Raw genomic sequence first — 27046 nt, 5'->3', positions numbered from 1 at the left:
GCTTGGCATGTCAGTAGTTTGTGACATCCCTCCTCCTTGAATGAAGAGTAATCGTCCGTGATTACTCTGCTTGACACATCAGCAGTTTGTGACATCCCTCTTTCCTGAAAGAAGAGTGATTGTTCGTGATTACCGAATATCTGCAAAACAACTCAAATTTCCAAGGGTCATTCAGTTTTCTCATTCTAGATCGAAGCTCTTGATATTCCAGCATAGCAAAATTAGCCATTACACCCAGACCGCGTTGATCTATAAAGGGTGTCTTAATGCACTAAAATTGCATACTAGGCAATCTCACCCAATTAGGAATATTTGTCACAAAGTGATGACGTGGCGGACAACAAAAACCCTAATTTCTGGCTGAAACCCTAAAATTCCTGCAAACCCTGAAAATTGCCAAAAACCCTAATTTGCAGCAAACCTTAATTCCTGGCTGAAACCCTAAAGTCAGCAAACCCTAAAACTGTTGCCGGGAGGCTGACGTGGCAGCTGGTACGGAATTCTGCATTTTGCGGCGCAAATTACGGCAGCCTGTTTTTTTTGATTCTACGCAATGAGAAAGAGAGGGAAATTGCTTTTGTTTGAATTAGACTCTCTAAGAGAGAGAGAAAGCTGATGCATTTGATTTTGAAGCTTTTCGGGCTCTGCTTTTGGGCATCCCTTGTAACCTTTAAATAAGTGGGGAGGGCTTCACTTCTCAGAGCATCTGGACGCAGAGTCTGAGAGTGAAACCCTAGCCACTCTTTTGTACTTTGATCGGATAATATAAAAAGAAATACCGAAAGGGGCGCCAGTCTTTGGGGCCAATATCTCTAGACACGGAACTCCGCCAGGCCAGTGCAAATCTATTGTGTTCTGTGAATTGTTTTGAAGTGGTTATTTGGTGCTGTCGCGGTTGATTCTTGACTTGGAGTGTCCAAGTCTGTTACAGCGGTATCAGAGCACGGCTGATTTCTCTTCTACGAGAAATCCGATCCCCAATTTTTTTTCCGCGGCACCTATAGTTTCAGGCAATGATCAGTCGACTTCCTCTGTATCTGGAGATGCGGGCTGGGATCACAACGAAGATTCCGGCACGGAGTATGGCCCGCCTAGGCCTACTCAGGCGGAGCAGCGAGGGTTGGAGCGTCATAAATTGATTGATGATGCAACAAAGATGATGCTCAATTTTGGGAGGGACCCGAAGATGGCAAAATATATGAACCAGACCTCTTTGGAAGAGGTACAGATGGAGTGGTTGAGAACCACAACACCACTCCCGAAACCCGCTCTCAAGAAACCTTCTGCCTCCAAGAAATATACTGAGAAGGAACTGGAGAAGGTGGTTGATGCACGGATTGCTCAGCTTTTCGACGTGCAAAAGAAAGACAAAAAGCAGAAGAAAGGCACTGACTTCCCGGGATATTTGGGTCGTCGGTCGACATTCGACAAGGCAAAGAAACTAAAGAAGCGTGTCAAGTTTGAAGGCTTACCCAGTTCTTCTTCTTCTTCTTCTGACAGTTCTTCTAGCTCTTCAGACTCGAGCGAAGAAGACAGGAAAGGCAAAAAGCGAAGCAAGAAACAACGCTTCTAAAAGGGCAAGAAAAAGGCAAAGAAGTCTAAGTCTCGTCCAGTGAGTGACACTTCTACAGAGGACTCGTCTACGGATAGTTCAGACTGACAACGGAAACTTGTATGCGAACAAGAAGAATTTTTACAAAGCCAACCAATATGACTTTCTCGAAGACAAAAGCAAGAAAGTCCGAGAGTTTAAGGAAGGTGGCCAAGCACTCAAGTTTGATACTTTTTCGGAATACTCCGATGCTTCGAAGGCTTTGTCTTTTATACAACAGTTTGACATCGCTTTCGCGGGAGGACGCTATTCAGAGCACTCCAAGACTTGGAGAGCTGCCTCTTATTTTAAGGGGAATGCTCGCACTTGGTGGTCCACGCTTCTATTAAGCAAGACTGTGCCACTTACATGGCTGAAATTCAAGAGGCTTTTTATTTCTTCTTGGTTGACTCAAGAGTTTGAACGGGATATACGAGCTGCTTGGAACCATCTCCGGATGACCAAGAGCGATACGGTGAATTCTTACTGTGAAAGATTCTGGAGCTCTTTTCTACCCGCCTCTTCATTCAAGAAGATCTCGTTCAGAGAATAGATTGAGCGGTTTATACCTTGGGTCTACCTACAGAGATCCGAGATCACTGCTTGGAACAGAAGTCAGCTTCTATTCAGGAGTTGATGAGTCATGCGAAGCGGGGCTTTGCAATTCACTCTGGTAGTCTGACCTACCCCACAGATGAGGTCATGACACAACGACCTGGACAGACTTCTGGGAATGAAAGTAGAAAGAGAAAGAGCAACCCAGAGAGAAAGGATGCACGACCCAAGCTTACTCCTCAGGAGAGAGCTCGCTTCATCAGGGAGGGGAAGTGCTTTGGATGCGGGGAACTTGGACACATCCTCGCGAAGTGCCCTAAAAAGGCACAGTAAGAGCGAAATGACAAGGACGACGAAAGGCCTGAGAGTTCGAGAGCAGCTGAGGACCGTGCACGAAAAGGCAAGATGAAAACAGGATTGGTTCCAGATTGTGTGGGTACTGATCCCGACACCATGGATGAGAGTACATAACTTTGCCGAGCTTGGGGCAAAGTGAAAGATTGAGAGGCCCTGATTTTCTTTGATGGAGGAGCCAAGGCCAACTTCATTTCACCGGAATTGGCGGCGCGGCTCGAGATTACTCCCGATCGGATGGGACTACTTGCAGAGGCAGTTCTAGCGGCACCCGGCAGGGACGTAGCCATTACACCTGTCATTGGCAAACTTCGGTTGCATTGTCAAGGGTATTTGAGGCATGAGGACTTCTTCATAATGCCTTTGGAGGGTTGTGATGTTCTCTTAGGGATTCCCTTGTACCACAAGAACAACGCCGTGGTCGGTTATCGTGCGAGAAAAGCGACTTTGACTACAGAAAAGGGCAGAACAATTGTACTTGATATTAAACTGAAGGGCGAGTCTGTCCCTATTGTATCGGCTTCGACCATTTCAAAATTATGAAATCTAGTCTGTTTGTTTACTCGATCTTTATGAAAGAGTTGCGTGATGATGATAGGAGAAATCTGTCTAAACTTGATAAAGAACGCAAAGATTTTCTACACTCTCACGCCGATTGCTTCTCAGAAGGCCTGCCAAGTGAGTTACCACCTGCTCCTCCTGAAGATCATACTATTGATCTGAAACCTGGAAGTACACCACCGAACCGGCCACCCTACCGTGTGAGCCGAGCATAGAATGAAGAGATTATGAACCAAGTGAAAGACCTCTTGGAAAAGGGTCTTGTCCAGCCTAGTACTTCAATGTATTGCTCTTTAGTGTTGTTGGTTTTGAAGAAAGACGGATCTTGGAGAATGTGCATCGATTATAGAGCTCTCAACAAAATCACCATCAAGAACAGATTTCCGATTCCTAGGATCGATGATATACTCGACAGCTTACAGGGATCCTCGTGCTTTAGTAGGATTGACTTGAAGAGTGGATATCATCAGATCAGGATAGCGCCGGGAGACGTCTACAAGACAACTTTTCGGACGACTTTTGGGTTGCTCCTGCGACATTTAACCGGACGATGGACAGGATTTTTTGAGAGTACAGGCTATTTGTTGGCACTTTCTTTGACGACATCATTGTTTTCTCCAAGAATGAGGCAGAACACAGAGATCATCTGCTTCAGGTCTTTCAGGCTTTACGAGATCACAAGTTAGTGATTAATGCAAAGAAAAGTGAAGCAGCAGGAGTGCAAATGGATCCGGCCAAGATAGAGACTATCCGTGATTGGCCCGACTTGAGGAATGTCCATGAAGTTAGAAGCTTCTTGGGACTGTGTTCTTACTACAGGCGGTTCATACGAAAGTTTGCAGAGGTTGCTTCCCCTTTGCATATCTTGACACAGAAAGGAGTACCTTTCTCGTGGGGACCCACAGAGGTGACTGCCTTTCAGACATTGAAAGAGAAATTGACTACAGGACCTGTTTTGACTTTGCCGGACTTGCTGAAGTCATTTGAAGTATATTGTGATGCTTGTGGTCGTAGTCTGGGTGCGGTCTTGATGCAAGAAGGCCATGTCATAGCTTACGAGAGCCGTTTGTTCTCTAGGCTGGAGATGACAACACAAATTTATGAGAAAGAGCTTTTGGCGGTTATCCATGCTCTTACTCAGTGGTGGCATTACCTACTCGGAGCAGATTTTACTGTCTTTACAGACCATCAGAGTTTGCGCTACTTCTTGTCACAGAAGCAGCTTTCGGAAAAGCAGATGTGATGGGCGAACATCTTGTCACAGTTCCACTTCCAGATTGTCCATGTGCAGGGACAGAAGAATGTGGTGGCAGATGCTTTGTTTCGGAAACCGTTGGTTTTGGCTATTTCCGCAATACATCATAGGAGCTTCGAGGATATGGTCGATCAGTGTGCCATAGATACAGATTTTGCAGATATTTTCACACGGATACGGGATGGGGAGACAATAGCTGGATACTCCCTTCGAGAAGGCTACTTGATGAAAAAGACTATGTTGTGCGTTACACAGCCGTTGAGGGAAAAGGTTATGACTGAATGCCACTGTCCACCTTTTACGGGTCACCGCGGCATTGCTACCACCACGAAAGGGGTAGAGAGGTACTTCTATTGGCCGAGACTCGAGAAGGATGTGGAAGAGTTTGTGCGCAGTTGCTTGGTATGCCAGAAGGTCAATTTTGACAGGCATAAGGCACATGGATTGTTACAGCCTTTTCCCATACCCACCCGCCCCTGGGAAAGTATAGCGATGGATTTCATTTTTGATCTCCCGAGAACACAGAGTGGCCACGATGGTATTTGGAGTGTTATTGACAGATTTAGCAAACATGCTCATTTCATTCCAGTGAAGAAAACAGTCAAGCCGGATCATTTAGCAAGACTGTTTGTGGCCCAGATTTTTAGATTACATGGCATGCCTAAGACGATTCTCTTCGACAGAGACCCCAGATTTACGAGTTTGTTTTGGAAGGCAAGTTGGGAGAACATTGGCACGCGGTTGCAGTTCTCGTCATCGTTCCACCCGCAGACTGACGGGCAGTCCAAGATTGCCAATTCAGTGGTTCTAGATTTATTGAAGTCTTATATTTCAGATCAGAAGACTCAATGGGAAAGATATTTACCTTTGGTGGAATTTGCCTACAATAACACGATACACTCTTCGACGGGGAAGGCGCCATTTGAGATTGTTGAAGGTGCTGCGAAGGTTCCACCCTTCCTGAGCACGAAAGATAAGATCTTTGAAGCGGATGAATATACGTGAGATCTGGATAGGGCTTTTGCCAAGGTTCGCGAGACTTTGCAGAAGTCTCAAGAACGACAGAAAAAGGCAGCGGATCGCCATCGTCGCGACAAGAAATTGAAGGAGGATGATTGGATGCTCTTACGTTTTGAGAAGGCACGCCTACGAAAGAAAAAGGGAAAGGAGAGGCTTTTTCGAAAGCTTAGTATGCGATACTACGGCCCTTTCCAGATTACTGAAAAGATAAATGATGTCTCCTTCCGATTGAATCTGCCAGATACTTGGAGGATTCACAATGCATTTCATGTGAGTCTCTTGAAACCTTTTAAAGGTGATGTGCCTGATGATGGGGAGCCTGATGAGCAACCTGAAGTGGAAGAAAACGAGGAGATCCTTGTTCCTGAACAGATTTTGGCACATAAGGATACGAAGAATAAAGGTAAAGTCCGAAGGCGATTCTTGGTTACGTTCAAGAGTTATCCTGCACTTGATGCGAAGTGGATGGAGGAGGAGGACCTAGCAGATACTCCTCAGATTGTGTGAAACTTTACCTCGATGCTTTTGGTTTAGCATAGTCTACTCCAAATGGAACCCAGAATTCAGCTTGGCCGGAGATTTGGTGCAGTGGGATGCACAAGAGGGGAGTCACTCCACTCCTTTGTCAATAGATGCCTTGATTTAAATATTAGAGTCACTGATGGCTCTTTGAGCTTCAGGGATACTGAGAGCTGACAGTATTATGCTGTATGACTTTATGAAATGGAATTCCTGATAATGATACTGATTTGTTTCTTCACTTCTTTTGAGTGCAGGAACTGATAGACGAAATGACTGCTGCATTTTGGTCTACTTGATCTCGAATAGACATGGTTGCAATAGGGGTTAGTCAATCGGACATCGATGAGGTCCCGATTGGAGCTAGATGTGATTGCTAGCTACATTGCCGATAAATCATGGTCCAAGATCCGAATGAATGTTGAATGTCATGTGATGTCCTGTGATGTGACTGTCGATTTGGTACATGTGCTAGATGTGTGTTCCTAGTACGTAGGTACTAACAGTCAGTGTCCGCTAAGACGGTTTATGGCTTTTGTCGGTTTTGCAGGCGTAATTGCGGTCGATTACAATGCTTTCAAGAGGGGGGTATGTCACAAAGTGATGACGTGGTGGACAGCAGAAACCCTAATTTTTGGCTGAAACCCTAAAATTCCTGCATACCCTAAAAACTGCCAGAAACCCTAATTTGCAGCAAACCCTAATTCCTGCCTGAAACCCTAAAGTCAGCAAACCCTAAAACTGTTGGCGGGAGGCTGACGTGGCAGCTGGTACGGAATTTCGCGTTTTGCGGCGCAAATTACAGCAGCTTGCTTTTTTGGATTCTACGCAATGAGAAAGAGAGGGAAATTGCTTTTGTTTGAATTAGACTCTCTAAGAGAGAGAGAAAACTGATGCTTTTGATTTTGAAGCTTTTGGGGCTCTGCTTTTGGGCATCCCTTGTAACCTTTAAATAAGTGGGGAGGGCTTCACTTCTTAGAGCATCTGGACGCAGAGTCTGAGAGTGAAACCCTAGCCACTCTCTTGTACTTCGATCGGATTAATATAAAAAGAAATACCGAAAGGGGCGCCAATCTTTGGGGCCAATATCTCTAGGCACGGAACTCCGCTGGGCCAGTGCAAATCTATTGTGATCTGTGAATTGTTTTGAAGTGGTTATTTGGTGCTGTCGCGGTTGATTCTTGACTTGGAGTGTCCAAGTCTGTTACAATATTTAGTGGTTGGCACATCACAATGCAATACAAATGCTGACATATGCATGTTACAAGACATAGAAACATACAATCGCCGATGAACATACATGTGTAAAGGCCCTTGGCCATCCAAAAGCAGCTACATGAAAAGCATAAGTCTAAAAGCATGTGGTCCCAAAAGCTAAGCCCAAAAGTTGCAAGCGAAAATCGCGGAATTCCGTACAGTTGCCACATCAGCATGTCTGTGTAAAATGCGGGTGTCTGTACAACCGCCACATCAACATGTCTTCTTCTCATCTGTGTGTGTGCGCATGCGCTTTATTTTAGGCCCCATTGGCCGGGGCTCCATAAGCTGGGGGTTAGGATTTTCAATCCTAACCCTATTTGTTATATGGGCCACTCAGCGAGAATTCGTAAGTTGGTAAATCCTTTTGCTTCTGCTAGGGTTTAGGGCCTAGGCTCCTCGGCCGGGATCTGTAGGATGACTAGGGTTAGGCTCAGGGAGCCCAACCCTCTGGGTCTTCAGTGGCTCGACACATGAGAAATTTGTGATAGAGTCGACATGAAGTGGCGGGCCCGGATGCATTGGCCCCAAAGATTGGCGTCCCTTCCGGTATTTCTTTATTATTGCTTTAGAAAGGTATAATGTCCAAGGGTCCTCTCTCTGCAGTGCTCCCAAGCTAACTTGCCAAGGAGAGAGTTCTTGGTACACTTGTAAAGGTTACAAGGGGACCCAAAAGCAGGGCACCCCCAAAAGCTGCAACTCCAAAAAGCTCTGCTCCCAAAAGTCTTCAGGTGAAACGTGGGCTGCCATACAGCTACCGTGTCACCAGCGCTCTGATTTTTCTGGGCCAGCCGTAGGGACGTGTCACATCAGCACTTGCTACAATTTTGTGTCCTTGTGAGAGAGGAGAGAGAGAGAGGAGACGAGCGCGCTATAGATATGTGAGAGGGGGACCCCCATAACGTCCATGAACCATAAACTTGTAATAGGCAACGAACACAACTGATGTGTTATCCCAAGTCTCCCACAAACCCTTACATATATAGGGGCTAGAGGTGGAGGTAGGACAAACCGCCCTACAACCCAAAAGAAATAAGTGGGGGCTCCCTAAAAATTAAGGTTTGAGATGGCAACCGGGACATAAGACGGCAGTTGGCCCAAAACTGGTTGATTGGACAGAAATGCAGCCTGAATGGGATGCAGTGGGTGGCTAGCCAAAGAGACACACCAGCCATACAAGTATGCCCTAGACCAAGGTGAAGGAGTAATACTAAATAGTGCTGAATACTCTAACATGCAGATGGGAGCTAATCAGTAGCCTGGGCCTATGTTTGTATGGCAGGCTTGCTGCTACAGAGTATTAAGGGCTGACCTGAACCTCCAGCAGTGAGAGTACAAAACAGTATGTGCCTTCTGTTGGAGCTGATACACACACTACAGCCAGTATGACAGGACATAGGGCAGCTTCAACAGAGCAGAGACGGTGCCAGTCTTTCATACGGCTGTGGCAGCCCGGCCCTCTCATCATGGTGGACCAGGGTATTCAGTGGAACTATTGGCAACTGGTGTGGCTTTTCCCGCCTCCCATTGTGTGATTTAGCCGTTGTTTTTTTATTTTTTGAGCATGGGAGAGTCTCCCTTTCTCTCTTATACAATACAATGTATTCTTTTGCTAGGGGAGATGTTGCCCATTGGGCAGCTTCAGAAAACTAATTGAAGGATCTTCTCACACAAAAAAGAGATCAATACAGTTCTCTCTCTCTCTCTCTCTCTCTCTCTCTCTCTCTCTCTCTCTACTATACCATTACACCCCCCCCCCCCCCCCCCCCCCCCCCCTTTCCCCTTTTCCAATCCCCCTCTTCTTTGAACGCCGCTTTGCATTTTGTAGCCGCGGGTGTAGGAGCAATCCCCAGATCCATTGGCTTCATCTTTTCAGGGTTCCTTTGGTGCCCGTGCCGTAGGTGGAAATCTCCATGGGAGAGTGCTGTCCATCTATTCAGCGCTGCTTGGAGAAAGATCTTTGTGGAGTTGCTCAAGTTCAGGTGGCTGTCCAGTGTCCACACTCAGAGTTAGTTGTCATCACACCGGTTGCCGTCCCATTAATCATCCCATTGACTTTTCTGCTATCACTTTGATAAGATGAAGCAAGGGGTGGCTGGATGGGACCACCCACAGGGTCTAAAAAAGCAGGCTGGGGGCCCACTCGATAGGCGTTTTGTCATTGCTAATTAGTACAGCCAGTGGATGTTTTTGGTATTGACAATTATCAATATTCAGCATCTTTTTGGTTTTTTCTAGGCCATGTGATGGTAAATGAAAAATGCATCTCTTTTCATATAATATGTTCTTATAGTAAAGTTATAGTAAAGGAGTGATGATCTAATTATCTTTTGTTTCCCCCCCCTGCTGCAGACTGTCAAGGTTTTCCATGTACAGCTCCATATACACAAACTCCTCTTGGCTCACCCTGTGGATGTGTTGTTCCCATGCAAATAAAGCTAGAACTGAATGTGACACTAGAGGCTCTTTTTCCACAAGTTTCTGTTCTCACGGATCAAATCGCAAATGGCTTGCTGCTGCTTCCGAGCCAGGTCAGAGTGGTGGAAGCTGTTGCAGATGGTCATGACCAAGGCAGATCATTTGTTAAATTTGACTTGGTTCCTCTAGGGAAATCTTTTGATAATCTAACAGCAGCAATGATTTTTCAAAGGCTTTGGAATCATCAAGCTTTAGATAGTACATTTTACTTCAGCAATTACACGCTTGTATTTGTACATTACCCAGGTAAGATTTTTTGAGAGCCTTTCTGATGTGGTGATAATTCCAGTTTTGAATTAATGAAATCTCGAGACATTTAGGTCTGCCTTCCTCATCAACGTTTGATCATAAATACAACACCACCTCGGGAGAGCTGCCAGGAGCAGAAGTATGGCCTCATGAGCAGCCATTAAGTGTAGATGTCTCCAAAGAAGGTAGAAGATTTGGTGGGGGTACACTTGCTTTGATATTACTTTCGTCTGCCATTGCTGCTGTGGCTTGTGGAGTGCTTCTGCTACTATTCCTGAGGTTCAACAAGCTAGTTGCAACTTTTCGGGGAACTGGAAAATCAAGTTGGGTACATAAGAATCTCTCTCTCTCTCTCTCTCTCTCTCTCTCTCTCTCTCTCTCTCTCTCTCTCATTTATAATTTGTTGTTGTTCTAATGGTCGTGCCACTGGGTTTTCAACTCACAGGCCCTCCTTCTAGTCGGTTACTGTTTTATGGTCCCTCCACAATACAGACTTATATGACCTCTTGGTAGATTGATCTTACCAACAGGGCTACTGCCTGTAAATATACATGTGTGGTGCATGCCGTGGCAGCCTATTCACATTAGTTTCCCACGCCCTGCTCGTGGTGCCTCCTTCCATGCTGCTGCTCGCACCAGAGTGTAGCACAGTTTCTAGCATCTACTTGTGCTGCCCACCCGCTTTCTGTAGCCTGCCCATTGACTCCACCTGCATCTGTCTATCACTTGCCCACACTGAACAGCGTCATCGAATTGTAAATCAAATCACAGCAGGCTGCTTTTACATGGCTGCCACCAAAACACTCAAAGCATCATAGGGCCTGCTTAAAGAGAAACAATGAGGGCACGCCAAAAACTTGGGACTCCACCATAAATGAGCCACAGAATTCTTAGCTACACAGTTTAGAGAAGAAGAACTGAAATCTCGAGGTTGTTACAGTGACTGAAGATGGAACGTTAATCATGAATGTCTAGATTCCGCAAATCTAAGAGGCACTGAATCAGTGGGAAGAAAGAGATTGTGTGTTTCTTTCAATATAAAACTTAGAATTAATGGAGACCCGAGAGGTATTTAAGGAAAGGGCCTTTACATCAATGGAGATTTTCTTTGAGTTTATAAAATGCATGGGAAACTGCCAAGCTGAGTGTGGATAGTATGAGGTAACAATTAGGGGGGATGAGGGGGTGGAGATTATAAAGGGAAAGCATGTTAGGAGGAGAGGTAATGGTGCATGACCTTCCTACACCTAAGACATGCCAAGCTCACAACAAACATGCAAATCTAAATTCCATTCTTCTCATCTAAATAATTGGATCCCCTATATAGAGATCCCTTGCTAGTTCTCATTTGAACTTTGGCCGCCAACCCTTGTCCCAGATGTTCAATGCTGTTCCTGACATTACTCCCTTCTGTAGTATGTTTTTTGTTGAAAACAAAAGTGGGAAGTCTCTTCTTGAAATCACTAATGTTTTCCCAAGTTGAACATTCCTCTTGCCTGTCCATCCACTTGACAAGTGCTTCTCGTTTACATGATGTCTACGATATTTATTGCAGTCCATGTGATCTGGCCTCTCCCGCCAACAAGCCTCCCGCAAGTGCTCAGAAAGCTCCAGCAAGCAGCGCAACCTCAGGGAGCCTAGTTGCACTGTGCGTTGTTGAGCACTTGCACACCTGCTAGATAGCCTGAACTCTGCACAACACCTACACGTTGCTGCTCTTACCTGCACTCCTAAGTTGCTGCTGCTTAGCTGTGCGCTCTGTGTGTGTGTGTGTGTGTGTGTGTGTGAGAGAGAGAGAGAGAGAGAGAGAGAGAGAGAGAGAGAGAGAGAGAGAGAGAGAGAGAGAGAGAGAGAGCGCTTTTTAATGTCTATGTGAGGCCGAAGCCGGCCTATGAGACAAACCAAGTATACATGTGGGTATGTCCTCCGTCTATCAGAAAAGACAAAATAGTTCAAAGTGGTACAGAATAAAAGGAAAAGGACTTCTGGTGGGTGATGAGAGATGAGATGAGATGAGATCTATGGGAATGGGTGGAGCTCTAGTACTGGGGATATGTGCATGTCTATATGTTCATGGTAGTACAACCATGCAAATGCGTCAATCTAACTAGCTCCATTGTGTGCTAAATGGGGGGTGTAAAACGTGGTACATGGAGGGTCGGGAGCAAGAGCTGCCCTAATGAACTCCACTGGATGAGCCATCATCTTGGCTCGTCTCTCCTTAGTAGTTGAATGCCGAATCTCCTCGATCTGTCTGCGGTGGAGTCGTGGGGCTGGGCCTCTAGTGGCACGTGGGCGTTGTCTGGCCCGGCTTGCCTCAACTTGTTGAAGAGTCACTCCCCTTGGTGTAGCTCTCTGAAAGAAGTATGTTAGCTGTGACTGTCCTCCCCCCCCCCGTGGGTCTCTGTAGGTTGCTGTAGAAGTGTGTCCGTGTGCCTTTGTATCTCTAGTAAGTAGCGCCCCAGCTGTCTCTGATCTTGAGAGTGCATGATCTCTCGAAGGGTATGCTGCCCTCTGAATAGTGGCCACTAGCTCGTATCGGCCTCTGATATCGGCATAAGCTCCGCATCTGCAGACAAAATGCTCCTCACTCTCGACTTCCCCTCTGCATACTCTACACACTCTCTCCTCCCTTGGAATATCATGAGCTCGCCCCACCTCGATCTCTAGTCTGTGTGAAGATACTCTGAGCTGAGCAATTGCTACTCGTGGGCTATGTGGCATGTAGGTGTCCATATAGCGTGGTACCTGTATGAACCCATCCTCTAGTATGGTAAGAAAATGATCTCTGTAGTGTGACATCTTCCGCTGAAGGGGAGATGCGATCCAAGTTTGTTTGATATAGAGTTGCCAGAGATCCTGTAGGATCATTATGTTTCTCTCACACGTGAGAGATGAAGGTGAGGGGAGTCGGGGTCGTACTGGAAAGGTGACAAACTCTTAAGGTCAAGGCCGTGTGCTCCGAACCATGCTCTAATATGTGTGTACCATGCTCTGTCGTACCCAGACTCTGATATCTATATAGCTACTTCTATTGCTACCTCTATAGCCAAAGAGGCTGGAGCTCTTGGCACGAAGCCCCCGTCGAGGCCAAGGTCAGGTTATCGATTAGAACCTCGGGCTCAGAGACTCATTAATGCACGCCAGAAAGCCTGGAATAAGGTGAGGAACAAATCTGCGAACACTAGGGTTGGCCGGTAAGCGGTTAGAGAGTACAAGGCAATAGTACTTCGTGCGGAGGCCGCTGTCCGAGACAGTAATAAAAGATCCTTCGAGCGCTTTGTGAAAAAGGGAATGAGCTCCTGAGGGAGGGTCAAATGAAGAAATTCTTTACCCACCTCAAGAAAATAGTTGGGAAGGGGCAAGGAACTATTGCCAATCAACCTTTGAAAACGCAAATGGGGAGCTAGTGACGGAACTTGAGAGGTAATTATAAGTATGGGAGGGTCACTACTCGAAGTTATTTGCCGATACGGACGGTACAAGCAAGGATCCGCTTGCATGGTATGACAAACACGTGCGTATCTGTCCTGGTATGCCTGAGGTATGTGACCCGTTGAATTGGTACGAAGTACGGGAGGCCTGTCGGCGATTGAAGAGGCACAAGGCAGCGGGTGGAGATGGTTTACCACCCAAATTCTTTAAGCTGCTTGTGAAGGTTAGGGATCTAAGAGTGGATCCACGTAAGCCACGAACGGAAATGGGCAAGGCATACTTCACATGATCGAGGGTATTTACGACACTGGAGATATCTCATCCGGCGCTGGCGACGCAGTGATTGTGTCAATCCCCAAAAAGGGTGATTTGGCCAACAATGATAACTATCGCGGGATCGCTTTAATCTCTGTTGCCATAAAAATCCTCACCACGGTCGTGATTAGGCGGATCACTAAGATACTTGAAAAGAGGAACTTCTTCAATCCTGGCCAAGCAGGATTCCGTACTAATGAGGAATGCATAGGGCAAGTTGCATGTCTGAAAGAGATCGTGAAACTCCGCCATAAGGATGGGGAACCAACTTATGTGGCCTACATTGATTTCAAGAAGGCATATGACACAATACTGCACGAGGCGCTGTTCTTGAAGCTCGCTGCGGCTGGCCTGCAAGGTTGAGCGCTTAGATTTTTCCAAGTACTCTACAGGTCCACCTCTGTTAAAGTCCGACACACATGGAGTAGCTGTCGGATTCGATTCCGGTGCAGCGGGGAGTCCGCCAAGGATGCTCAGGATCGCCCTGTGTGTTTAACATATATATTAACGATATTTTAGACGCAGATGGGGAAACATGGGGCCTGGAAGTACCTAACCTCCTCAAGAGAATAAAGGACTTTTTTTGCCGACGACTTGGTTCTACTTGCTGACTCTCCTGAAAGCCTACAAACGAGCCTTGACAACATAAGTGAATGGGCAAAGACCTGGGGCATGACCTTTGGAATTGAAAAATGCATGGTCACGGTGTTCCACGTGGACCTGCAGGATCTCTCTATGAGGATCTTTCTTCTTGGTGGTGAGATGGTTGCAGTAGGTGAAATGTACAAGTACCTTGGCATCGATGTAGACTCGACCTTTTCCATTGAACGCATCGTCAAGGAACGAGTGGACAAGGGTAGGAAAAGCCTATTCGCATGTCAACACCTATTGGCAAATCGAGCTATCCCAATCTGGTCTAGACTGACTGTTTTTAAGGCGTGCGTGTATCCAATGATTTGTTATGGCGCGGAAATTATGGGGGCCCACGATCAACGTGTCCTTCACTCTCTGCAGCACCTCGTCGCCATTGGGATGCGAATGTTACTCGGAAAGGAAGCAAGGTCATCCTCTGTAGGGACGACACTCTCCATCACGAGTTTAACATCCCACCCGCACCTGCCTTTTGTGGGGGACAACGAGCAAGGGTTTTTGACAAGTACTGCTCGGTTTCATCTACCAACCGTTCAAGAAGTGGACTTGGACAACAAGAACCCAGAACTGGATGAATAAATATATCCCAGCGGTTGACTTTAGCTCAGTTCGCTACTACGCATGGGACAAGTGGGACGAGAGGCATTCGTGCCTGGCATTGGAGCCCTATAAGACGGCCGGCTTTGAACAAACACGCGGGTACCTGTTGCAGCTCAATAAGAGCACTATCGTGAATAGGAAAGAAGAGAGAGTGTTGGCTCTCCCGAGAGTAGGTGGACTCAAACTAGCTGATAGTTATAAGCGAGGACACAGTATTTTCTCGCTGTGCACCCAGTTAGAGGGTCGTTCGCTTCGCATAAAAGGGGTTGGGAGGTGCAATGGGAGACACCACCAACCTCAGCGGACGCCACATGTGAGCCGACACCCTTCCAAGCGGGTATGGCGTTTCCTAGGGGAAAACCGTCGGGTTACAAGGGCAGTTATTGAGGTGAGCGATAAGTTACTTGGAGGAGGAAACTCTAGAGGGAAGACCGAAGCAAGTCCCGCAGTACCTAGGCCTCTGAACAGAGGTACTTGGTCGTTGTCACGCCCATAACAAGTTAGCGAAATGGGTCTCTCAAGGGCATGGCTCTAAGAGTGTAGATAATTCTGGCCTCTTGCAGTCTAGAGGAAACTAGTGACAAAAGCGTCTGCCCTAGGATTCTGAGTGCATAGGCTTGGTCGTTCTTCTTGTGCACTTTTGTAACAGACTTGGACACTCCAAGTCAAGAATCAACCGCGACAGCACCAAATAACCACTTCAAAACAATTCACAGATCACAATAGATTTGCACTGGCCCGGCGGAGTTCCGTGCCTAGAGATATTGGCCCCAAAGACTGGCACCCCTTTCGGTATTTCTTTTTATATTAATCAATCATCAAAGTACAAGAGAGCGGTTAGGGTTTCACTCTCAGACTCTGCGTCCAGATGCTCTGAGAAGTGAGGCCCTCACCACTAATTTAAAGGTTACAAGGGATGGCCCGGCGGAGTTCCGTGCCTAGAGATATTGGCCCCAAAGACTGGCGCCCCTTTCGGTATTTCTTTTTATATTAATCAATCATCAAAGTACAAGAGAGCGGTTAGGGTTTCACTCTCAGACTCTGCGTCCAGATGCTCTGAGAAGTGAGGCCCTCACCACTAATTTAAAGGTTACAAGGGATGCCCAAAAGCAGAGCCCCAAAAGCTTCAAATAAAAAACAATTGCTCTCTCTCTCTCTCACGGAGAGTCAAAACATGAAAGCAAAAGCATTCTCTCTCTCTTTCTCATTTAGGTCGAGAAAAAGCGAAATTTGCGTCGCTCATCATTTTCCAAATTAAAAAAATAAAATAAAAAAAATCCGCCTCCACGATTTCCGGAAATTAGGATTTTTGGCAAAAATTAGGGTTTGCAAGAATTTTAGTGTTTCTGGCAGAAATTAGGGTTTCTACTGTCCGCCGCATCATCACTTTGTGACATACCCCCCTCTTGAAAGCATTGTAATCGACTGCGATTACGCCTGCAAAACCGACAAAAGCCATAAACCGTCTTAGCAGACACTGACTGTTAGTACCTACGTACTAGGAACACACATCTAGCACATGTACAAAATCAACAGTCACATCACACGACATCACAGGACATCACCAGACATCACATGACATTCAACATTCATTCGGATCTTAGACCATGATTTATCGGCAATGTAGCTAGCAATCACATCCAGGTCCAATCGGGACCTCAACGATGTCCGATTGACTAACCCCTATTGCAACCATGTCTATTCGAGATCAATCAGACCAAAATGCTGCAGTCATTTCGGCTATCAGTTCCTGCACTCACAAGAAGTCAAGAACAAATCAGTATCATAATCAGGAATTCCATTTCATAAAGTCATCCAGCAGAATACTGTCAGCTCTCAGTATCCCTGAAGCTCAAAGAGACATCAGTGACTTTAGTATCAAAATCGAGGCATCTGTTGACAAAGGAGCGGAGTAACTCCCCTCTTGTGCATCCCACTGCACCAGATCTCCGGCCAAGCTGAATTCTGGGTTCCGTTTGGAGTAGACTATGCTAAACTAAAACATCGAGGTAAAGTTTCACAATCCGAGGAGTATCTGCTAGGTCCTCCTCCTCCATCCACTTCGCATCAAATGTAGGAAAGTTCTTGAACTAAACCAAGAACCGCCTTCAGACTTTACCTTTCTTCGTATCATTATGTGCCAAAATCTGTTCAGGAACAAGGATCTCCTCGTTTTCTTCCACTGTGGGTTGCTCATCAGGCTCCCCATCATCAGGCACATCACCCTTAACAGGTTTCAAGAGACTCACATGCAATGCATTGTGAATCCTCCAAGTATCTGGCAGTTTCAATTGGAAGGAGACATCATTTATCTTGTCAGTAATCTGGAAAGGTCCGTAGTATCACATACTAAGCTTTGGAAAAAGCCTCTCCTTTCCCTTTTTCTTTCTTAGGCGTGCCTTCTCAAAAGTAAGAGCACCCAATCATCCTCCTTCAGTTTCCAGTCGCGACGATGGCGATCCGTTGCCTTTTTCTGTCGTTCTTGAGACTCCTGCAAAGTCTCGCGAACCTTGGCAAAAGCCGTATCCAAGTCTCGCGAATATTCATCCGCTTCAAATATCTAATCTTTCGTGCTCAGGAAGGATGGAACCTTCGCAGCACTTCCAACAATCTCACATGGCGTCTTCCCTGTCGAAGAGTGTATCGTGTTACTATAGGCAAATTCCACCAAAGGTAAGTTCTTTTCCCATTGAGTCTTCTGATCCGAGATACAAGACTTCAATAAATCTAAAATCACTGAATTGGCAATCTCAAATTGCTCGTCAGTCTGCAAGTTGAACGATGACGAGAACTGCAACTGCGTGCCAATGTTCTCCCAAATTGCCTTCCAAAACCAACTCATAAATCTGGGGTCTCTGTCGGAGAGAATCGTCTCAGACGTGCCATGTAATCGGAAAATCATCGTGATCATTCTGTATTCTCGAGAGAGAAAAAAAAAATGAAATCCATTTCAATATTTTCCCAAGGGCGGGTGGGTATGGGTAAAGGCTGTAACAATCCGTGTGCCTTATGTCTGTCAAACTTGACCTTCTGGCATACCAGGCAACTGCGCACAAACTCTTCCACATCCTTCTTGAGTCTCCGCCAAAAGAAATATCTCTCTACCCCTATCATGGTGGTAGCAATGCCGCGGTGACCCGTAAAAGGTAGACAGTGGCAATCAGTCATAACCTTTTCCCTCAACGGCTGTGTAATGCACAACATAGTCTTTTTCATCAAGTAGCCTTCCCGAAGGGAGTATCCAGCTACTGTCTCCCCATCCCGTATCCGTGTGAAAATATCTGCAAAATCTGTATCTGTGGCACACTGATCGACCATATCCTCGAAGCTCCTATGATGTATTGCGGAAATAGCCAGAACCAATGGTTTTCGAGCCAAAGCATCTGCCACCACATTCTTCTGTCCCTGCACATGGACAATCTGGAAGTGGAACTGTGACAAGATGTTCACCCACCGCATTTGCTTTTCTGAAAGCTGCTTCTGTGACAAGAAGTAGCGCAAACTCTGATGGTCTGTAAAGACAGTAAAATCCGCTCCGAGTAGGTAATGCCGCCACTGAGTAAGAGCATGGATAACCGCCAAAAGCTCTTTCCCATAGATCTGTGCTGTCATCTCCGGCCTAGAGAACAAACGGCTCTCGTAAGCTATGACATGGCCTTCTTGCATCAAGACCGTACCCAGACTACGACCACAAGCATCACAAAATACTTCAAATGACTTCTGCAAGTCCGGCAAAGTCAAATCTGGTCCTGTAGTGAATTTCTCTTTCAATGTCTGAAAGGCAGTCACCTCTGTGGGTCCCCACGAAAAAGGTACTCCTTTCTGTGTCAAGGTATGCAAAGGGGAAGCAACCTCTGCAAACTTTCGTATGAACCGCCTGTAGTACGAACACAGTCCCAAGAAGCTTCTAACTTCATGGACATTCCTCAAATCGGGCCAATCACGGATAGTCTCTATCTTGGCCGGGTTCATTTGCACTCTTGCTGTTGACACAATGTGTCCCAAAAAATGTATCTCTGGTAGGAAAAATTCACTTTTCTTAGCATTAATCACTAATGTGTGATCTCGTAATGCCTGAAAGACTTGAAGCAGATGATCTCTGTGTTCTGCCTCATTCTTGGAGAAAACAATGATGTCGTCAAAGAAAGTGCCAACAAATAGCCTGTACTCTCGAAAAATCCTATCCATCATCCGGTTAAATGTCGCAGGAGCATTGGTTAAGCCAAAAGGCATCACCAAAAACTCAAATAACCCAAAAGTCGTCCGAAAAGCTATCTTGTAGACATCTCTTGGCGCTATCCTGATCTGATGATATCCACTCTTCAAGTCAATCCTGCTAAAGCACGAGGATCCCTGTAACTTGTCGAGTATATCATCGATCCTAGGAATCGGAAATCTGTTCTTGATGGTGATTTCGTTGAGAGTGCTATAATTGATGCACATTCTCCAAGATCCGTCTTTCTTCAAAAACCAACAACACTGGAGAGCAATATGGACAAGTACTAGGTTGGACAAGACCCTTTTCCAAGAGGTCTTTCACTAGGTTCATAATCTTTTCATTCTGTACTCGGCTCACACGATAAGGTGGCGGATTCGGTGGCGTGCTTCCAGATATCAGATCAATGGTATGATCTTCAGGCCCCCTCAAAAGCAATCGGCATGAGCGTGGAGAAAAAAAAATCTTGGCGTTCTTTTCTTCAGGTCATAACATATTCAACTTTTATCCATCGTTCAGTTCTCCCAAAAGAATGAGTAAGAAAACTGAAGTTCTTCAAGTACAATCTCTAAGCCCTTCATTTATCAAAGTCGCTTTCTCGGTCGGGTAGTCAACCACGGCGTAGTTCTTGTGGTACCAAGGGATCCCGAGTAGAACGTCACTCGCGTGCCTTGAACACCCCTGTCATTGCAAACAAAGTTTGCCAATGCTCGGTGTAATGGCAACATCCCATCCGGGTGCCAGTCGAACTACCTCCGCCTGTGGCGTCAGTCTGTCAGGCGTAGTTCCAAATCGAGCCGCCAATTCCAAGTGAAAAGAAGTTAGCCTTGGCTCCTTCAAAAGAGCTTCCTGATCCTTCACTTTGCCCCAGAAAAAAGCGGCAAAGTTTGTACTTTCATTCATTTGATTCGGTGCAAGTCCCACGCCATGTGGTACCAGTTCTACTTTTCTATCTGCCTTTTCTGCCACATTCCTCAGCTGCTCTCGAACTCTCAGACCTGTCGTCGTCTTTATCATTCTGTTCTTTCTGTGCCTTATCAGGGCACTTCGCGGAAATATGTCCATGTTCCCTGCATCCAAAGCACTTCCCCTCTTTGATGAAGCGAGCTCTCTCCTCAGGAGTAAGCTTGGGTCGTGTATCCTTTTTTTTCTTTGGGTTGCTCTTTTTCATTCTTCTTTCATTCCCAGAAGTCTGTTCGGCTCGTTGTGTCATGGCGTCATCTGTGGGGTAGGTCAGACTGCCAGAGTGAATGGCAAAGCTCCGCTTCGCATGACTCATCAACTCCTGAATAGAAGCTGAGTTCTGTTTCAAGCAGTGCTCTCGGATCTCTGTAGGTAGACTCAAGGTAAACCGCTCAATCTGTTCTCTGAACGAGATCTTCTTGAATGAAGAGGCGGGTAGAAAAGAGCTCCAGAATCTTTCACAATAAGCATTGATTGTATCTTTCTTGGTCATCCGAAGATGGTTCCAAGCAGCTCGTACATCTCGTTCATATTCTTGCGTCAACCAAGAAGAAATAAAAAGCTTCTTTAATTTCAGCCATTTAACTGGCGCACTCTTGTTAAAAGAAGCGTGGACCACCAAGTACGAGCATTCCCCTTAAGGTAAGAGGTAGCTCTCTGAATCTTGGAGTGCTCTGAATAGCATCCTTCCGCGAAAGCGATGTCAAGCTGCTGAATAAAAGACAAAGCCTTCGAAGCATCTGAGTATCCTGAAAAGTATCAAACTTGATCGAGTGGCCACCTTCCTTAAACTCTCGGACTTTCTTGCTTTTTTTCTTCGAGAAAGTCATACTGGTTGGCTTTGTAAAAATTCTTCTTGTTCGCATAAAACTTTCCGTCATCAGAATCTGAGCTGTCTGTAGACGAGTCCTCAGAAGAACTGTCAGTCTCTGGGCGAGATGTAGCCTTCTTCTTGCCCTTTCCTAAGCTTTGTTTCTTGCTTCGCTTTTTACCTTTTCTGTCTTCTTCGCTCGAATCTGAAGAGCTAGAAGAACTGTCGGAAGAAGAAGAAGAAGAAGAACTGGGTACTTCTTCAAATCGAACACGCTTCTTCTGTTTCTTTGCCTTGTCAAATGTCGACCGATGACCCAAATATCCCGGGAAGTCAGTACCTTTCTTCTGCTTTTTACCGTGCTTTTTGTCTTTCTTTTGCACGTCGAAAAGCTGAGCAATCCGTGCATCAACCATGTTCTCCAGTTCCTTCTCCATATATTTCTTGGAGGCAAAAGGTTTCTTGAGAGCGGGTTTCGGGAGTGGTGTTGTGGTTCTTTGCCACTCCGTCTGTACCTCTTCCAAAGAGGTCCGGTTCATATATTTTGCCATCTTCGGATCCTTGGCAAAATTGAGCATCATCTTTGTTGCATCGCCAATCAATTGACGACGCTCCATCTCTCTTTGCTCCGCTTGAGTAGGCCGAGGCGGGCCATACTCTCTGTCTGAATCTTCGTTGTGATCCCAGCTCGCATCTCCAGATGCAGAGGGAGTCGACTGATCATTGCCTGAAGCCATAGGTGCCACAGAAAAAAATTCGGAGATCGGATTTCCCGTAGAAGAGAAATCGGCCGTGCTCTGATACCACTGTAACAGACTTGGACACTCCAAGTCAAGAATCAACCGCGACAGCACCAAATAACCACTTCAAAACAATTAGATTTGCACTGGCCCGGCGGAGTTCCGTGCCTAGAGATATTGGCCCCAAAGACTGGCGCCCCTTTCGGTATTTCTTTTTATATTAATCAATCATCAAAGTACAAGAGAGCGGTTAGGGTTTCACTCTCAGACTCTGCGTCCAGATGCTCTGAGAAGTGAGGCCCTCACCACTAATTTAAAGGTTACAAGGGATGCCCAAAAGCAGAGCCCCAAAAGCTTCAAATAAAAAACAATTGCTCTCTCTCACAGAGAGTCAAAACATGAAAGCAAAAGCATTCTCTCTCTCTTTCTCATTTAAGTAGAGAAAAAGCAAAATTTGCGTCGCTCATCATCTTCCTTTTTTTTTTTTTTAATAATCCGCCTCCGCGATTTTCGGAAATTAGGGTTTTTTGCAAAAATTAGGGTTTGCTGGAATTTTAGGGTTTCTGGCAGAAATTAGGGTTTTTGCTGTCTGCCACGTCATCACTTTGTGACAACTTTTCTGGTGTATGAGGAGAGCGGCCAAGAGTGCCCTACCTGACGCTTAAAACAAAACAAAAAAGATATCTATATAGCTGACTCAAATGCTCGCCATGTGAGTGTGTTGGTCTGGAGCTCTCTCACTCTCTGGATAAAGCATACTGTCTGGAAGAATGCCTCCACTACCATGGGGGGTGGCAAGCCCTGCCTTGATGCTGTCATGTGGCACTGTGTGCTTGCCTCGAAACAAGCGAGAAATCATATAAATCTGTGGTCTCTCAAGCTGTGCCCACTGGCTATCTGTCAATTCGGGTGCCCACACTGCCGCTGCATACATCAGGGCTGGAGTGACTAATGTGTCGAATAGCGACCCTTTCGTGCGGGGCTTCTGAAAGTGTGCCTAATGGCATCTCCGTTGTAGCATGGCAGATGTCTCATATCCTCGAGTGAGTTGTCAGTGGCGGCCCATGCCATGGAGGAGGGTCCCTTTCTGTGGGTGAATGTGACCCCTAGGTAGATGTAGGACGTGCCCACTTTTACTACTCCTGCTGTTGTAAATGCTTTAGAGAATTCCCATATGTCATCATCCAAAATTGAGAAGGGGGACTGTCCTCTGGGTGGTGCATATACTAACGTACTCGGGGGAAAGTAGCAAATAGCAATGTAAAGATATTTGCCAGTCTCTGCTCTCAATCTCACCCACATGTACCTAGCTTGCTCATCCCTACGAGCTATATGTATCCCTCCTTGAATAACACTGCCACTCCTCCTAAGCCCCCCCCTCTGTGCTCTGATCGTGTCTCCTGTCTACAGGCGACATCTCCCATCTGTATCCACTAATGTGAAGCATAGACTGCCCATGGGCTTGATGTGTCTCAGAGTAGAAGATGATGTCTCTCCCGGTAAAACTCTCTCAAAAGCACCCACATCAAAACGCATAGATCCATTACAATTCCAGGTAGCAACTTTGAGTGTGCTCCCATAGGCCTCACACCGTCATGTGGAGCGTGGCTCCAATATCACCACTCTTCCATCTCGATAAAAAGCAATCTTACCTTTTTCCCTTGCCGCTCTTATCTGTGGCATTACCTCCTGCAGATGGGCGACCTGTGAGAGGGTAAGATCATCCCCAAGAAAGATGCGGCATGCCCGTCTTCTTAAGAGTTGGTCTCTTCTTCAAAAAGACCTTCTTCGCTTCCATGGAGGGAAAACGAAGGATGAGTGCCCTTTCTTTCGAGGTTCCCCCTTGCTCCCATTTTTCTTGTTGCCCACTCTCCAAGCTCTTGTGTGCATCGGCTCATGAACCCCCATCAAAGCCATGAGTTCTTTTACCTCTTCGTCTACAATATCTTTGTCTTTAAGGCCGCAAATTCTCACATGTAGAGAGCGTACACATCTTCTTTGCTCCTCTTCCAGTGTGAGGTTGATAATGGTGGGTGTGGATGTTGTTTCCTTGCTTTTCCCTTTCTTGGCAACCTCAATCCATTTCTCAGCCTCATCTGCTTTCTGTTGAGTCTTTGTAATAACGTCCACCCATGAAGTCGTCATTTCTTTATGATGCTCTTCCTCCTCTTTGATGGCTCGCACTTGCTCTTTGATTGTGTTGAGTTCTTCTATTACAGAGGGTTGCAATTCTCCCTCTTCAAGCGTGTTTCGTGATCGTGCCTCAACGAGCTCCTTCTTGAGTGACGCAATCTCTTCGTCTTGGGCCGTCACCCGATCTCCCATTGCCGTGATCTTGCTTTCTTGGGCCAAAATGCGATCTTTGAGCATTTTCATTGTCCCTAATACGTGACGGTTGATTTTGTTAATGGTTTCGACCATTTCTAGGGGGGCGGGGTTGTAGGGGCAGCGCGAGGGGGGGAGGGGGAGGCTGTGTTGCAGGGGCAGCGAGAGGGGGGGCGGGTTTGAGAGAGAGAGAGAGAGAGACAGAGAGATTTTCACAGATTCGGAGGAAAAGAAAAGAGAGCTATTCATCATGGTTTTGTTACTGCTCTTTGCAGGGAACTCTCCCTCTGATTTCAGCTATAGACTCTCTTCTTCAAGCATAGTTGCAAGTACTTTGGCAGCGAGAATCTTTACCTTTTATGATCTGGAAAGAGCAACAGACAATTTCAACTCAGACAATATTGTTGGCCAGGGAGGATACGGCCAAGTATTTGCTGGCATGTTGGAAGATGGGACTGAAGTGGCTGTAAAGCTTATGATGCGAGAGGATGAGCAGACAAAGAATGAATTTTTTGCGGAGCTTGAGATGCTAAGCCGTGTACATCACAAGAATTTGGTTAAGCTAATCGGTGCTTGTCTTGAAGAGACGAAGTGTTGTCTCGTGTATGAGTTCATTCCTAATGGCAATGTAGAATCCCATCTTCATGGTATGTTTTTTGTCATGTCGTTTTGTCGTGCTGCACCTGTTTGTAAACCTATTGTAATGTCCATGCACAAGTCACACATCCATGTGCGTACATTGGCACAAAACACATTATAATGGGCTTCATTTCAGCTAATGTTGCACTTTTATGCTTGCCCTTATGTACTCATACTTGGGAGTGATTCGTGTCCAAATAGGTGCAAACAAATTGGTGCAGCCTCTGGATTGGAATGCCCGAATGAAGATAGCTTTGGGTGCTGCTAGAGGGCTTGCCTATCTTCATGAAGATGCCAATCCACGAGTCATTCATCGGGATTTCAAAGGAAGTAACATTCTTCTAGAACGGGATTTCACCCCTAAAATTTCAGATTTTGGGCTAGCTAAGGCTGCTCCTGACAAGGAGGATGGGCATATTTCAACGTCTGTAGTGGGCACATTTGGGTAATTATGGTTGTTTAGAAGAGATTTACATTGTTTAACAAACCCTAAACCCTAAACCCTAAACTCAAAATTTTACCAAATTAGAAGGGCAGTGGTGATGCACTTATGCAATCTTTCGCTTTTAATTTGCAGGTATGTTGCACCTGAATATGCCATGACTGGCCATTTACTGGTGAAAAGTGATGTGTATAGTTTTGGTGTGGTTCTATTGGAGCTGCTATCAGGGAAGAGACCAATTGACTTATCTCAACCTCCTGGGAAAGAAAACTTAGTCAATTGGGCACGGCCTCTTCTTTCAGTGGAAGAGGGCTTTGAGGCTCTTGCTGACCCAAGCCTCGAGGGAAGATTTCCCTTAGAGGTTTTCTATAAAGTGGCAGCAATTGCATCCATGTGTGTGCAACCGGATTCGTCGTATCGACCCTTCATGGGTGAGGTAGTGCAAGCACTGAAGGTTGTGTGTTGTACGTCAGACGGAGTGAGCTCCTTGTCTGTGAGTCCTCAAGCAAGTGGTGGTGGCCAAGCTAGTGACACTAAGTCAGGGCCTTTAATTGACGTTGAGGGTGACTCTCCTACATGTGTGGATTTTGGGTTCGACACAGTTCATCAAACAAGCAAAGAGATACAAGAGTCTTTCTCAACTCGTCTGTCAGACTCAGGATACATTAATCAGCAACTCTTTGATTCTTCTGAAAGACATAGCCTTTCTGGTCCTTCGAGCTCAAATGGTACCATGTATGCTTGGAGCATTGAAAGGGATAATGCTTTTGCACCGACCAGTGAGCATAGAGTGTTTTGGACTAAGGAGAGGAAGTGTCCTTCAAGCTCGAGTGGGACTATTTATGCTTGGAGCATGGAAAGGGATAATGTTTTTGCACCAAATAGTGAGCATAGAGTGTTTTGGAATAATGAGAAGTCCAAGTCTGAAGCATGTGGAAGTTGGCCTTGAAAACTGAAAGAAATCAGACGCCGATTGTTTGGGAGGCAATGTCGTGATGCTTGGCCTCCACGATGTGAAAATATCAGGGTGAAAGTGTTTACGGAGTTGGTTAAACTTTGGTGGGGTTTCTCATGATTTTTATGCTCTTTTCTGAATCAACACCCAGCTTATTGCACGAGCCCAATGTGGGCCATGCGGACAGACTCATATTTTCTAGAATAGATGCAATCCACAATCATTGTGACCACAAACAAAGAAGGATGAACTAGGCTCAGGTGAACTAAACTATTTTCACATGTGGCCATATTGAGAACACGAAGCATTTTGACACAGAATTTAATTGTTATCTGACAAGCATATAGTATTCAGTATAAAACACTAATAAAGTCATGGCCAATGTTGCTATGTTCTCTGTATGTTGCCCCCTGAATTTAGTTCCAAGCGCTATGAGCTAAAAGAATGATGTTTGCAGATCAATTAATGTACATTTTTTTAAAGATGTGGTGATGTGTTTCATGCAGCATACAATAAGGAAGACCGGTGAATTTTGCCTGGAGTGCAAGATAGAGTTGCACCCAAGCCCAATCAGACAATTTACCTGGCTGGCCAATTTGTACAAGGCACACGAATCGACATACCACTACTTAATTTTGAGGCTGTGAGGCTACTAATTGATGTGAAGTTTATGCTCATGAAGACATTGATATGTCGTACACTGATTGTGTCCATCCAAACTCGCTACCTAGGATGCATGTAACAATATATTGCATTGATTTACCCGTTTCTCCTTGCGTTGCAGAGAGGCAATTTAGTAGACATTCAAAGTTTTGGGCTATAGCTTCCTAATTCTTTATCAAATTTTCATGTAGAATGCATGTTAGACATGAATATCAAGTTGGTAAAAGCCCAAGATGCTTGTACTAGCTTTTGAAGTGTTTCATGAGAAAGAACACTCGATAATGATGTTTTGGTTTAGAGAGGACAAATCAAGGTTGTGCTCGTATCTAAAACATGTTAAGCTCGATGAGAGAGTAACTATGGAGAGAACAAAGTTGATTGATTTAACTTGAATCCCTGATATGTGCATGTGAAGGGGGGTAGGTGGGGACATTACATGAGGTGTGAAGATC

General features: G+C 45.7%; 1 protein-coding gene across 1 annotated transcript in view; it reads left to right on the top strand.

The window, feature by feature from the left end:
• The window catches only part of LOC147442692 (receptor-like serine/threonine-protein kinase ALE2), a 76617-nt gene extending 50224 nt beyond the window's left edge, over positions 1 to 26393 (top strand). Inside the window, exons 2-6 of the mRNA XM_086528786.1 lie at positions 9465 to 9836; positions 9911 to 10162; positions 24171 to 24542; positions 24736 to 24979; positions 25112 to 26393. Coding sequence (XP_086384912.1) covers positions 9465 to 9836; positions 9911 to 10162; positions 24171 to 24542; positions 24736 to 24979; positions 25112 to 25925 — 2054 coding nt within the window. The 3' untranslated portion in view covers positions 25926 to 26393. The remainder of the gene's footprint in view (positions 1 to 9464; positions 9837 to 9910; positions 10163 to 24170; positions 24543 to 24735; positions 24980 to 25111) is intronic.
• The last annotated feature ends 653 nt before the right edge of the window (positions 26394 to 27046 follow it).

This window comes from Adiantum capillus-veneris, chromosome 14 (assembly GCF_014529385.1).
Source record: "Adiantum capillus-veneris isolate H3 chromosome 14, ASM1452938v2, whole genome shotgun sequence".
Taxonomy (NCBI): Eukaryota; Viridiplantae; Streptophyta; class Polypodiopsida; order Polypodiales; family Pteridaceae; genus Adiantum; species Adiantum capillus-veneris.
This window is presented reverse-complemented; position numbering and strand designations above follow the sequence as displayed.